This window comes from Zalophus californianus, chromosome 2, assembly GCF_009762305.2.
Source record: "Zalophus californianus isolate mZalCal1 chromosome 2, mZalCal1.pri.v2, whole genome shotgun sequence".
Classification (NCBI taxonomy): domain Eukaryota; kingdom Metazoa; phylum Chordata; class Mammalia; order Carnivora; family Otariidae; genus Zalophus; species Zalophus californianus.
In genome coordinates this window covers 98470243-98485693 of record NC_045596.1, presented here as the reverse complement: position 1 = coordinate 98485693, position 15451 = coordinate 98470243, and the positions used below count along the sequence as shown (strand labels likewise).

At 38.1% G+C, this 15451-nt stretch overlaps 1 protein-coding gene across 4 annotated transcripts in view; it reads right to left on the bottom strand.

The window, feature by feature from the left end:
• SYNPO2 (synaptopodin 2) overlaps window positions 1–15451 on the bottom strand; it is a 166379-nt gene that overhangs the window by 32438 nt on the left and 118490 nt on the right. For all 4 annotated transcript variants that reach the window (XM_027597660.2, XM_027597661.2, XM_027597664.2 and 1 more), the window contains exons 2-3: window positions 5831–5982; window positions 1574–2388 (exon numbers count right to left, since the gene is read on the bottom strand). In XM_027597660.2, the coding sequence (XP_027453461.1) occupies window positions 1574–2388; window positions 5831–5982 (967 nt within the window). The remainder of the gene's footprint in view (window positions 1–1573; window positions 2389–5830; window positions 5983–15451) is intronic.

Genomic DNA, 15451 nt, shown 5'->3' with positions numbered 1-15451 from the left:
AAACATTTATACTTAAATTTTTTATTTTCTCATTACTGTTATACAAAATAAATTGGTGGCAAACTAATGTATAGCATCAGTTAATTGTCATCTGTTAATTGTCATCTGTCATCAGTTAAATGTCATCATGTATTTAACGATAATGAGCATGATTCACAAGCAAGTTTTGAATTCTTCAAAATAGTTCAGTGGAAATTTCAGAAAAACTTTTTGAATATTTTATGATTGGAAATTAGTTTTTTTTTTTTTTGTCCCTGGAAAAAAAATCAGACTTCATGATTCGTTTTTTTTTTTTTTTTTTAATAAAATAGAATCAGAGTGAATAGTTTTCTAACAAAGTTACAGATATTTCCTGGCAATCGAATTTTATTTAGAGAAAACAGTAAAATACGTAATCATTACTAAATGTAACTCCTTTTTTTGACCAGTGTTATACAACTTCCTATTAAATTGACAGTCACAGTTGCACAGTTGTTGCTCACTTCCCTGCCAACATGTAAAGTATGGGAGGGATGCCTTAACACACTTGTTTAATATGCCACAAATGTGATGCTTCAAGTCTAAGGACGATTAACAGCACTTGCCAATAAAGCTACAAATGGTTATGCTAAAGATATGCTTGGAAGGGAATAATGAGGGGTTAGAAGATTTAATATAGTACTTTGAATAACTGAGTTCATTACCATTGCATATCATTCATACCTTCAAGTGCTTTTGCTAGTCAGCCTTTACCTCCACAAATTAAATTCTAAAATTAGTTTAAAAAAAAAGAAAAAGAGAGAGAAATAACAAAAATCATAAAACCTAACTGACACTCTTATCTTCATTCTCCTTTCTGTAATCAGTCCCTTGGGTAAAACAAAATACCGTAGACAGCCTTGAATTTAAATATATTTTACATTTGGGGACATTTAAATGCCTCCACGGGGCCCGGGAGACTGACTCGTGTGTCTAGAAGGTAGATGAAATTCTTTGCAGTCGAGTGAAGACATACAAAACGGAGAGGATCATGTAACTGCTCAGTATGCCACATGTCCTTGTCTGTCAAACTCACTTCTGCAAGCATCATCAAGCTGCACGACGATTTTTTTTTTCAAAATGAGGATCTGCTTTTAATATCAGTGGTGGAGCCTGTATTTTCAAGACACCACTCAGCAGCAGACTCAACCATTTTTGACATTTAAACTCCGAGTCCACCTGACTTCAGATACTCCCCTCTGCTATTTTACCTGAAATCTTACAACATTTTGAGACAAATCAAAGAGACGCGTTAACAACATTATTTTCTTGAACAGCTCCTGGCCCTTTGGGGGTAAAAGAAAGTGCCTTAAATACATTTAAATCTATGACAAACTTCCAAATTATTGCCTCCTTCATTTCAGAAATTGGTGTTCTCCACAATTTCCCATTTGTTATTCTGTGCATTAATAAAAAAAAATTTTAACCACAGAGAGAGACATAAGAAAAATCTTAAAAAGAAAAAAAAAAATCCATGTAAGTGAAGTAGCAGCAAAATGTCCTAAGCTCCCAGGGCCCTTCCAGTAGCCCAGCGGGGGCCCTGGGCAGGACTTACGTGCGTGGCGCGCTCGGTGCTTGTGAGGTCGGCTGTGATCCCTTTCCGAGCGTGGATCTTCTCCCTGCTCTGTGCCTTCTGATGAGACTGCAAAGGATACCAGAGAAGGAGGTGCTTCTGACTGCCCTCCTTCTACTGGAGAATCCACACACCCCTTTCCTGCCTGAAGCCTGCACCCTTCCGTCTTCTGCCTGTCCAAGCAGTCGAGTATCACTTCCACCCGGGGCAGCCCCGAGTCTCCTGCTTCACTTCCCTGGATCACTTTTAACTCTTTGCCACTGGAGAGCTGGATTATCTTGCTGGACCTCAGAGAAGGCTCCCCTTTCTCCTTCGTGGGGACTGAATTTATGTGGACGATCCCACTGTGGTGTACGTGGGGAGGATCTGGGTCAGGAGACTTGGATTTTTCAGCTCCCACGAGAGCCACCACAGGGACATTCGTGACCTTGTGTCTCTCTTGTGAAAGGGACAGTTGTAGCTCAACCACAGAGCCTGGCTGCCCAACTTCTGCCTTCTCCCTTAAGATAATCTCCTCTGCTAAGCGTCCTGCTTGGGAGTCAGGCATAGGGGGAGCCACATGGTAGCTCAAGCCTGTTTCTTCTTTTATGCTCCCAGAAAAACCAGGACCACTCCCTTGGTCCTCAGCTAGAGGAGCCCCACTCCTGACTGAGGCAATGTACAACTCTCTGTGCTGGCTCTTTGCGGCTGGTCGAATCTGCAGGGTGGTACTTTCCACGCGCCCCTCATGGGTGAGATGCTCGGGGGGGTTGTTTTCAGTTTCAGAGATGGAAGTCTCATTTACTCCACTGGATGGTCTGCACACAGAAAAAGCAGTCCAGAAGGTTAAATCAGAGTGTTACACCTGCCAAAGAACTTTCTGACACTTTCATGATACATGATACTGTCAAAATATTTCTTCTTAAATGTCAACTGCAACATCTTTGAGAGCAGAAGTTGGCAACATGTTTATATTATTATTTAAGGGTCTTCCAAATACACTTTTCTTTAAAGCAAAGCAAAAATGCATACAAAAGATTATGGAACCTAAATCCATCCTAAACTCAGCTTTGATTTTTTAAAAGCACAGATTATAGCTACACGGATGTCCAAACTTTATCTGTAATTATTTGGGTGTTTTCAAACAACCACGTTCGTTCTAATATGACAAAGCATTTCAGTGTCTTACTTACTGACTCTAAGTTTAGGTCTGAACATTGTAATGTCACGTGAACATATTCAGCAGCTTCAGAGTAATATTAATATACAGATAATTCAAGTAATCCTTTTAGAGGCTGTGCTTTCTTGAAAGGAATGAAATAGAAGCTGTTTTTCAAGCTCCAGAGAGCATGTGTTTTGTAATAAGTGGACCCCAGCCCAGTACTCTTGTGTAAAGAGAAATCCTTTCCATGCTGCAATGAACCATTGAGTCATGGAGTATTTATAATCGGAGATGTCTCCCCTTCTCCCATTTGAACCTGTCTCTCAGAGCATTTCCTTATAGGATCTCTGAAGTCAAACTGTTCCTTTATCTCTCAGCTAAGAAGCCCAGCTCTGTTCACCACCATCCTTTGCTTTTGGCCTTAATCATTCCCAGCTGGTTTTGCGAATCTGGGTTTGCAAGAAGCAATGCCAGTTTAAGAGTCAAACAACTTCTTGCTAAAACTCTAATTTAAACTTGAAATGCTTTTAGAAGAGAAGCATCACTCACAGAACAGCTGTAGGAGATGCCTTCATGTCTCACATTTGTTAAGTTTTTTTTTAAAAAGCAGCAGTGTCCATCTCTGCCCCTTTCCTCCTCCCTCAAAATGCCCCCTTGATTAATGCCAGATCATCATTTGAAGGGAGTGAACCCCTCCTCAAGGGGCTACCCAAAGGAATATACCTTAGAATCTGTCTGATGGAATTTCTGACAGATGTTCAAAATCATTGCTCCCAACTTTGCTTTTGACTGCATTTAGTAAACAAAACTAAACAAAAACAATAAAAAACTAACAGTCAAATGAATTGCGGCTTTCTCTAAGGAAGTAATCTGTAAAGCTTCCTGGTAATTAAAAAAAATTATAACATAGCATTTTTAAAAACCTGATGATAGCAAATTAGATCTTTCTTGTATAGGAAATGATTAATACACTCTATGCAACTAAATTTGATGGTACCAAAAGGTCAGAGAGTTTTAATTTAAGAGGGCCTCGGATGGAAGTAGATTAAATCACTTTGAATTACGTTAGCAATCAATTATGAAGCTGAGAAGAGAGTCACTTGAATTTATTCCAGTCTTACAGAGTGTAATACAGGCAAATAGATCATATAAATGTTAACATTTACTGGTAGCAGAAGCAAAATGGATATACATGAATACAAATCATAAGAGCACTACAGACTAAAGATCTGTCCTTAAAATGCTCATTTCCTTTCAGTCTACATAGGGACAAGGTTCAGATACCAGGAACAGTGGTGGTGGTGAGGATGATGATGAAGATGATGATGATCATCATCATGATTGCCTTTGGGCTGATTTTCATTTGAGATTCCATTCGAATCTCATCAACTATTTATTTTGCTGAAGTCAAAATACTTAAGAGAAAATAATCATCATCATAATTCCAGTTATTAAAAGTAGCAGAGACCTAGTTCATTTGTTTCTGGAAGTAAATATGTACCTAAGGCTCAGCTTTAAATCACCACGGATTTTCCCAGTGATAGCCATTGTAATCAAAACAAGAACCAGCAGGGAATGTCCCAGACCACAAATATGTTCCAAAGAAACTGGCCTCATTAAAAGAGTAAAGACACTAAAAAGGGAACAAGTTAGAAAAGGTTTTCCCCTTATTTGGGATGTGATTAAACCTTTAACAAAGATGGAAGTCTTCAAATACCTCAGAGATTTATGGGTGATAATGGCAAACGCTGTGTCCACCCTTGGCAAGACGCAGTTAGTTTTCTTTTTAAAAGTTTAGTTTTCTTTTAAAAGCAAAGGGCAGCTTTATAATTAAGTAGGATCCTAAAGGCTTAGACATTGGGCTTGCTGGGTAAATATTTAGATGGGAGAGTCTAAGAATAGTGCTACATTTCTTTTATTTTCACAAGATTATGGCCCTACCAAGTTCATGTGTGAAATAGAATCACTAGTGAATGATTATCAGAGGGGTAATGCCGCAGGTCGTGTTTCTGCAGAGTTAAGACAAAACCTGGAGAGCTTTCAATTCTGTGTGAGATTGTCCTCTGGCACCTTCCTGAAGGCTGCTCTCCAGGAAGCCAGAATTTTCCTTTCTGGAGACATTACAGTGCATGGTCAGAGCCTCACTTGCAAAGTCAGTAGGGATTTGTACACGGTCCTGCGATTTGCACAGGACTGTAAAAATGGTGAAGCTGTCGCTTTTTTGTGATTGCCCTTGTTGTTTTCTTTTGTCTTAATGTTTAAAGTTTACTACTGCATTTTTAAGCAATTAGGTAGGGAGGGTGGTATTTGGGGAGATCAAATTAAGAAGTGATTTCCATTAGCAGTCCAAACCCTTTATTCTAACCATCTGCTTTTGTCCATACCCAGATGGTTTTGCTACAGGTCCTGACAAGCAGAAATCGAGCTGCTTTTAGGGGTTTTTGTCGTTCTTTTCCTTCTCCTAGGCACTCTCTTTCTATAAAAAATTGTTGTACAGTGTCACAGTTTAACACTTAAACATTTTTTAATGGAATTGATTGCTGTTCTTTTTTTAAATTTTAATTCCAGTATAGTTAACATACAGTGTAATATTAGTTTCAGGTGTACAAAACAGTGATTCAACACTTCCATACACACCCAGTGCTCATCATGACAAGTACCCTTCTTAAGTCCCATCTCCCCCTCCACCACCCCCCGGCCACCACCCCACTGGTAACCATCAATTTGTTCTCTAAAGTTAAACACTTTTAATTCATTGGTGAATCTGGAATTATAATGTAGTGATCCTGACCCACCACAAAATCTTGACCTAGAAGTATTAAATTATGTTCAACATACTGAGCTTTCTAAGGAGCTAGTCTAAAATACCTAAGATTTTCAACAAAGTTCATGACACAAAAATTTTCAAGTTAATTCTCAATTAACCAGAAAATTAACTGCCATTTTTCAAATATGGTGGTACTTCTGTTTAACTATATTACCCTTCTACAGAGCAACCCCAATTTCCCCATAAATGACAAATTATATATTTAGTAGAAGCTATAGTCATTCCCATCTAACTTCAAGAGAAAATCAATATTCTAAAAAATCTTTTGTACCTTTTGATAAGCATTTGGAGAGAGTCCGTTATGCTCTCCATGAGCTCGATGACTTGGGGGTAGGTGAGGTCTGCACAAGGGTTGCCATTGATAGAAACCACTTCATCCCCCTCACAGAGCCCAGACCCAGAGGCTTTGCTCTGGCTTCGGATCTGAGTGGAGTGAAAAAAGAAAGAAAGAGTTAGAATCATATAACTTGTAAAAAAAACAAAAAACAAAAAACCCATGCCACCATCTCTGAGAAATGTTTATTTTGGAGGCAAATAGATCTGCAAAGTATAAAATCGGCCCTGGTTTTTAATCCATCTGTTGACCAAGAAGACCACCTTAAACCCTTCTGACACCTTTCACGCACACAATGTATTATGCACCATTATGTCAACATTTAATTCATAGCACTGTAAGTGAATGGAAAAGGAAAGTAAATCTATAGTAAAGGAACTAGAATAAAAGAAATAAAGAATAGAGAAGAATGAGGGCAGACATGTGAAAATAATTGAGTTTACATTAAAAATAATTGTCACACTGTGAAGTTTGACCCCAGTCAGAGAGTGACCACTTACATTCAAAAACTGTTAAAAGCTTTTCCACTGTGGAGGTGGGTTGAACACGGACTGTAAGGAGATGTAGGGTAGGACAGTTGAAGGAGAGAGTGGTACAGCTAAATGAACTAATGAAAGCCGTCCCAGCATAAGGGGGAAGTTAGGCAGCCAGGATATTAAGAATTATGTCAAAGAGAAAAATCCTTCATTGAAAGCAACAATTGAAGTCTCGGTAGGAAGCAAAGTTCAGCAAAAAAGAAAGAAAAAAAAGATGATTTTGCAAATAAAAACATCCCCGCGGTAACGATTGTTATCATATTCTTGCCCAGAATGACGTGGAACAAAAAACTGGATAAAAACCTAAAAGAGAACTTTCAGAACCTGGAAAAGAGAAATTTAGAGGAGTAGAATAATGGCAGAGCCCCCACCAGCTCCTTAGTGAGGAATAACTGGAGGTTTATATCACGTATAATTCAGATTATGGTAAAATGTCATGCCTATTATTCTCCCTCCGCCCTTCCAGGTTCCTTCTCCCCCTCCTCGGTGCTACATCGTGCCAGTGGGGGACCGGCCTCTAGAGACAGCACTGGCTGAGCTCCCTGCAAGCTGCTCCTGGTTGGATTTGGTCAACAGTAAGCCCCAAGAAGCGCTCAAAGAGCAAGAGGAATGAGAGATCAGGTAGACAGATGTTCTCCCTACTGAATGTGCTGGGTCATGGTTTGGCAATGGCTCCATTCCTCCATCTAGAGAGTCACGGCTCCTGTCTGTCTGCCGCTCTCCCTTGCCTTAACTCTTGTGAGATTCCAATAAACACGTACCATCTTCTTGCCTCTTCAGGCCTAACAGTAATATAATACCTTCCTGCTTTTTATCTCCAGGTGCTTCATGATCATTTGGTGGTTCACTTAAGCCTGCCTTTAGTCCCTGCATTAGATTATCTTCAGTTACGTCTTTGAGCATGCCACCTATTTCCTGCTGGGACCCTAAGTGATACTGATGTGGTTAGATGTCATTTTATATGTAACATGTCATACAATCTGAAACTTAATGACACTTTAAGATCCTATTCTAGATATTTTCCACTAAGATGATCCCTTTCTCACTATTAAAATCAAGATTCTGAGTCCAGAGAGATCAAAGCCTCGTCAGCAATACTTCTTGAAGAATGTTTTCATAGCCAGGCTCATTTCTGATTTGGCAAGAAACGTATTTCAGCTTACCTCCTACAGCTGCCCACTAATCGATAATCGGCATGTTGACCAATGAGGTTTAAGTTTCTATCTCCAGGTGCATTTACATGTTAAGTGGCACTCTTGAAAATAAAAGATACCTTTAAGTGCCAAAACGATGACACTTGTGAAGTTTAAAGTGATTCAGGTAGTTTTGCTCTGGGAAGGTCCGTCCTTTGATGGTCATAAATTATAATCTACAGTGGTTTCCTGTTTTCTGACAAAACTATCTCATTTTCATTCGTTTTGGAAGAACATACTAGTTTATTGCAAAATATTTGCAAGGCTATAAGGAAGCAACAAAAGCAATGAGAAAGAGAATACGCCCCCAATTTTGAAAAATATCTATTTACCTGCCAAATATATTTGTTTTGTTTTGTCTTGCATGAAATAATTAAAATAAAGACTCACAAGAGAGCTGTTAATAAGTCAGGGGTAAAATAATATCCAACAGTGAACCTTTAAGTTAAGGTTAGAGTTGTTTGTTCACATTTCAGTCATCTAAATGTATTTATTTATTTTTTTATAAAATAAGATGAGGTGGATAATAAAGCATTTTTTGAAGCATAAACCCATTCATTCAGTTGAATCAGATGTACTAGAACACAGACAGGAAATTAATCCTTTGGAGGACCAAAGAGGTTTTATGTTTATAAGACAGATGGATCATTACACCTTGTACCACTCAAGGCCCAATCTCAGGGGCGGGGAGAGGGGGTTTCACTTTTATCGGCAGTAAGTTGTGTGAATTTTAAGCAACTTCATGGGTTTTCAGAACAAGATGAAAAATTGATCCTTGGAAGAGAAATAAATCCCCAACTTAACAGAGCTGTCTAGCATGCAAACGTTTTGCTTGACGGGAAAAGGGCAGTTCATCATTATGCTTGTCAAGTGGAGCTTTTAATGGTATCCGAATAAGCAAAAGCATTATGGGAGGAGTAGTTAGCATTCCTTCAGAGCATGCATTCTGAGGTCAACATTCAGAATCAACTGCAGCAATTGTGTTTCACTGACCTTTTACATCTGTCTGAACAGCAGGAAATATTTTCCTCAAGAACCATGTTAAATGTGGAGATACTGTCCTTGCCACAAAGGTTTTTCTGAAAGAACTACTCTTCTTCCATTTCTAATAGGACTACCAAAACAAACAAGATGGTACAACAGTGTCTAATATGCCCAGACATATCCTTTGCAATCACCAACTTCACCAATATGGCTCACTTATTAGTGTACAAAAGATCCTTACCTTATGTTGTGTGTAATCAGGTATTTTAGAATGTATATATTTGTGTATTATTATGTACGTGAATAAAAATTTTGACTCCTGAAAACATTCTTATTTGTGAAAATGAAATACACTGTCAGTAGTAAGTGTGGATATGGAGATCATTAGCACTGACAATGCTGAATCTCAGCGAATTTATCAACCAGTCCTCCTCTTAGGCCATTAGTGCTTGAGTCATGAAATAGATAGTGGGAGAAAATGGCAACTCAGAAGGAAGAGAGGTTTCAATTGCCTAGCTCCAATGATTACTGGCTGACTGAAGTTAGATAAGTCATATTACAACTTTGAGCTTTAGTTTTCTAAAGTATAAAATAGAGCTAATGAATTTTATTTCTCTAGATGGTTAAAAAGGATTAGAAATAACATGTACTAAGTTTATGACACACGCACAGCTCCTAGAGGTACCCAAGAAAGGGCAAATGCATAAAAATGAGTTGGTTTCACACACACACACACACACACACACACACACACACACACACGAAAGGAACATGCCAAGTAAAAAGAAAAGCTATAAAATGCTCGTACTTTGTCTACAAGACGTTTGAAAACAACTGGATTTATTTTCAGTTTTTATGCCTATATTTGGCATTAACTCATCATAATATAAAGATAAATGTTACATCTGTCTTTTGCTCGGTAAGTACACGTTTCATAACTGAGAGGTGAAAGAAGACAAGCCTATTTATTGTTTCCCAGCAGAAATAACAATACAAATATTTAAATACTAGGGGCTTATCTTCACTGAGCACTTACTATGCTAAGCCCTCTACATGCTTATACCGTTTATCCCTGCAAAACCTCAATGAGAAGTATATGTACACTTCCATTTGTGAATGTTCAGATGGACTGCACCCAGGCGCCCCTTACCATGAATCTTAAAGAGAGAGAGGAGCGTAGCAACAGTTAGCAGAGGCCGTAAGGAAAGTCAGGAAGGAAGTAAAAACTTGCCCAGTCAGTCAATAACCTGGGAAAGAGAGATTTTGTTTTATTTGGTTTTCTTTCTTCTTCTTTTAAGATTTATATATATATAAGGTATTCTTTAAAAATTGGAAAATAATCAATATTATGACCCAATATGTTAAAAGTTCAAACTTGAGTCTAATTATCTTTTGCAAAGTGTGATTTGACACAATATGAGCATGCAATGTATGATGCCTTTTTCTTGAGAACATTACCTTAGACACTTCATTCCACATCTAATATATTAGACAGAGAAGGAGTTTCTATCCATAAAATACTGTATTCCCTATTAGCATCTCTCAGTTTAATCAGACCATAGAACTAAGAGATACTGGCAATGTAAATATTTACCAAAGACTGTATTTTTTTTGCTTACCGCTTCTTGATCCATACCAGGAGAGATTTATTTTACTACAACCAAGTGAAAATGGAAAGTTAGAGCTTATCCGGGAAATTCAGCAACGTTATTTTCATTTCACAGAATAAATCTGGGAAGAGTTTCAGCTATGCTAATTTGGTTTTAGGAGTTAATAATTCCCTGGCAAAATGCAAAAAGCTTCTTTTTCTATTCTTTTATCATCACTTCATTTCTAAGTCTTCCAGAACTGACTAGAAAGCAGGTATCAGATTTGAATTCTCATAGAACTTTGAACTATTTTTGTCTTGTGTAAATGGCATATCAGTTGTGTCAGCTTGCTGCTGGTGAGACTAAATCTTGTCTCAGGGGCTGCATTTTCACCTATAGCTCATTGACAAGTCCTGTTGGAACATGTCACAGTAAATGGCAGAACCAAGACAAGTAGTAGATTCCCCTACTTTATCTATTAAAATATATGAAAAAGAAAGAGGAAATTAGCATAAATCTAACCTATCACAGGTGGGCTATTCTCAATCCATAACATGAAGTCCCAGGGACCTGGAGATTACTAAAAGAGCGTGAGAGAGATGATCTCAGACAAGTAAAATTTCAGAAATTAAAACATTCTGATGGAAACTGGAAAGTAGGCTATGATCTAGCAGCTCTTTCTGAAGCTCCAGGCTTTCCTCAGTTTTCCGCTTCAGGCCTTCAACAAAATCCCCCTCGTATCTCTGAGACGAGACTTAATAAGCATTCCCTCAGCCCAGCTGGCTCTCACACGGAAGCCCCAGGTAGGTCTGTATTCCTCAGCTGACCAGAGAAATGGTTGGAATGGTCACTGGCAGGCACAGCAAGAGCGGTGATGATGGTAGATTAAGTTTTAGAAATTAAGGAAATAATCTGACTTTTAAAGGACCAGATTCTGAACTACAAACCTCCATCTTTGGTGGTGAGTTTCCTAGTACCAAAGATGAGGTCGCAGGATGCTGGGAATTCATGGTTACGGTGGTACAGTATTTCTGGAAATCAATAGCAAATAGCAGTATAGCTTCAGGATGACAAAGCAAAAGAAAACGAAGACCAGAATACAGTGGAATAAAAGCAGTAAGACCCCAGGAAACTCTTTATTGTGGGAAGCGAAAGGCATCTGGAGCTTAGTGTGAAAATTCAAACAGTGCAAAAATTCAAACAGTAAAATGGAGGGGGAAAAAAAGACTTGAGAAAATACCTAGAATATGGTAAATAAATATGAAATATAACTCATAACTGAGTAAATCAAAAATCAGTGGAGAAGACCGTGGCAGCGTTGGACGGACTGCTCAACGTGTGTCCCAACCTCATTTGTGTGAGCCTTGGATGTCACAGAGGCCGAGAAGATACAGCATATCCCAGACTCTCCTGCAGCCAGGGCCCTGGGTGTGATGTAGTTCTAACCCAGCAGATGTAGCTGCAAGAACACTTGTATTTGGGTTGAGTTCCGCGGAGAGGGACGTTAGACTGTGAGGCACCCATTTTGCTGGTGCAGATCTGGGAGACGATTTTACTCTGGATTCAACACTTTTGCTGGCAGCTTCTTAATCCCAGATCATCACTAAGGTGCGTAACCCTAGACCCAGTGCTGGGCCCAAAGGCTCCGGACTCCCCTGCTTCCATACTGTGGCAAATGTCGCCAATCCCTTGGGTAGCCCGTCGTGCAGTGTTGTTTGAAGTCATTCCTGGAGGCCCTGCCTCAAGCCTGCCTTTCCAGATCGTTCAACGATTCTACAAGTACTTATTGAATTCCTTTCTGACTAAAATAATTAGAGAGGTTTCCATTTTCTGCAAATGAACCCAGAACTGATACAGAATGATAGAATTAATGGCAAACACAGAGGGTTAAGAGAGGAGCGGCAACTAGTCAAATACAGATAAGAAAAAAAGTTGGATACAGACTCTCATACTTCAAGGCAGGAGAGACAATGCAGAAACGTATACCAGATAAATGGTATGAGGTCACCATCTGCTAAGAACAAAGGAGGAAGGGCAGGCAGAGGGGATGAAAACTTGAGGACAATGAAGGAAGCTCAGAAAAGCCATTATAGAGTACGTATTAGGAAATCAGTACAAGAGAAAGAAGGGCTTTGTGAAGAATTTGTAAGGAAGAAAGTGAGATGATTATCAACATGCACAGTTACCTCAGACAAATGTTCTAAAGGGACAGTAGTTGATTCCTAAAAGGAAATGAGGCTTTTCTCCATTAAAGCATTGACAAGTGCGTAAAGAATTGAATAACGCATTCGATTTACAAAATGTTTGTCTAAATAGTGACAATAAATCTTTATATTCACATCAGGTCACGAGTGCAAATGCAAACAGACACTAGGGATTTTTCAGTTATTCTATCCTCAGTACCTCAATTCAAGCTCAATAGCCTGTTTTCATGTTGAGTTTTGGTTTGAAGGCCAGGAACTTTACTGCTCTGGTCACTGATATATGTACAGACACTAGGCAAAAAATTTTCCTTTTGGACGACTGTCTTTCCCCTTAGGGACCAAGTCACCATAAAAGTAAAACGCATTCCTGGTAGCAACCTTGGAAAGATTCCCGGAGTAAATAACTATCTTTGACAGGAATGAGGGCCCTAATCCTTGGGGCTGCATACTTCAGGATCTGCATACCAATGTGATTTCACAGGCAGAAACGATGCTGCAATTTAACTACTATGAGCTCTTATTAAGCAGCCACCATGATGCTAGAAAACCAAGTACAAATATGGAATGGTATTCTTTGCTCTTCTTTTCTTCCTAAGAATGTAAACATCCTAGCGCTTTCAGGAAAACACCGATGGACCAGAGCTTATGTGGACATGTCCCTGTCTGCTTTTTTGTTGGATTAAATGTGAAAGACAGCATAAAGATTTTTGACCCATAAGGAACATTCCTTCTATAAACATTTATACAGAATATTTTTAAAAACGCTTTTTAAATAATTCATTAAAAACCCTATGTGAAATCTAAGACTAGATAAATATGTAATCAGTAGAAGCAAAATTACTCAGAAAAGACAACAGAACTAGAATTCACTACTTTCAAATATCTGTTTATTTTTATGATTTTGTTAGCTGTACACATTACTATTAGCTAAATAATTATTATGCTGCAATACCTCACCTAATACGAATTTAGTCAGTCATCTAAAGAACCTATAAGGGGAGGTTGGGTGGCTCAGTCGGTTAAGCGTCTGTCTTGGACTCAGGTCACGGTCCCAGAGTCCTGAGATCAAGTCCCACATCACACTCCCTGCTCAGCCGGGAGTCCGCTTCTCCTCCCCACCCCACCCCCACCCTCCGCTCATGTGTGCGTACTCTCTCTCCTTCAAAAATAAATAAATAAAATCTTAAAAAAAAGAACATATAAGTAAACTCAACAGTCTTTTGAGTGGTCAAAATACCGTAATAAATAAAGCTCACTAAGACTTCCGTGCATCACTGTAAGTGTCTGGGGCCCTTTCTCATTCTATTTGTTCAATTTTATACAATTCTGATAAGGTTTTTTATTTGGTTTACAGAAAATTAGAAATAGAAAGGCAAACATGCATCCTGTATAAAGAAAGATGTTACAGTTAATACAATGCCAAAGCAAGAAGGTAAAAGCCAAAATTTAAAAACATCAAAATCTTAAAAAAAAAAAAAGACTCCGAATACAGTATCATTTAATGAAGGTGTGAAAAAAAACTCTCACATGCTCAATGGGACTTGATGCCTCTATTGTACTTGAGTGAAAGAGTGAGCATTAATAATAATGATCTCAAGTTATTTAAAAAGTTTAAATCAGCTTAACTAGATTGATTAGATGCAGAAAAACATGTAATACCTTTTAGAGAGTATCATCCCAAGTAGCTAAAAGAAGATTTGTTATTTAAAGGTATAACTGGATCTGAGGCATTGCCACATTAGGTACTGGATTAGAGTTCATAATCTTGAGGTCCTAAATACTTTTCTTGTATTGGTGTTTTACTGAAATGGATTAGTTTTAGACACTGACTATGTCTCACATATCCAGAAAATGTATCTTTCTGGAATGCCCTATAGCCATCTGAAGTTTTACTATATTTGACTAAACTAGATAAAGCAGTTTTTTCTTCAGATGGCTCATACATAAAGCTACACATAAAGAAGGTAGACATAACATTAAAAATGTCTTCTCCATGACAAGGGTACAGATTTTTTAAAAACGTATAAATTTTATTATTTTGCTCTAGTAGCAAACTGGAGATTGTACCTTAATTAAGCAACCAAATCATGTGACAAGGCATTTAGGGTTTCAGGGAATCATTTTCCTTTCAGGAGAATGAAGGAATCCCCATCCAGACTGCTAATTCTATGCCTTGTTGAATTGCAATACACACATACACTCATACACACATACATGCATACATACATATAAGATCTGTCATGGTGCTTCCATTTTGGAAAGAATCATGTAAAATTTTTGAGGAGGTTTTAATTAGAAAACTGTCAACAGTACAAATTTATAAATATTTTGCATAGTTTTAATCCAAGAAAGTCACTGACTGCACTGAACATTTATTTTAGTAGGAAAGTGGGGTAAAAGACAATGCCAATACTGTCTTCACATAACTGGAATACTTGTCACCAGCCCAGCCAAAGGACATGCTGAGCCATCTGGCTGCAAAAAGGAATAAACTAGCTGATGTGGAAGCCAGGGGAAGTTAATCAAGGACTGTGCCCTTTCAAGGAAGGGCCCAGGTTAAATGATCACTTCCAGAGTTTGGTTAACTGGAATTTCATTTAGCCCATCATCAGTATTTAAGAGTGTGTGACCTAGAGCAACAATTCTCAAACCTTTTGGTCTTAGGACCCATTTGTAATCTAATGAATGATAGCAAACTTTAAAAATATTTTGTTCTTAGGGGTTCTATTGATATTTACCATGTTAGAAATAAAAAGTGAGACATTTAAAAATTGTGTTCATTAATTAGTTATAAAGTACAATAACTGGTATGTTAACATAAACAGTATGTTTTTATGAAAAATACTGTGCTTTTTAACACTAAGATAATTTAATGAGAATAGTGACATTGTTTTCCATTTCTGTAAATCTCTTTAGTATCTGAGCTTAATAGAAGACAACTGGATTCTCATATGTGCTTCTTCATTCTGTTGTATTATGTTGTGTCGATTGAAGTGTATGAAGATCTAGCCTCACACAGATATATGTATGTGTGTGTATATATATATATATA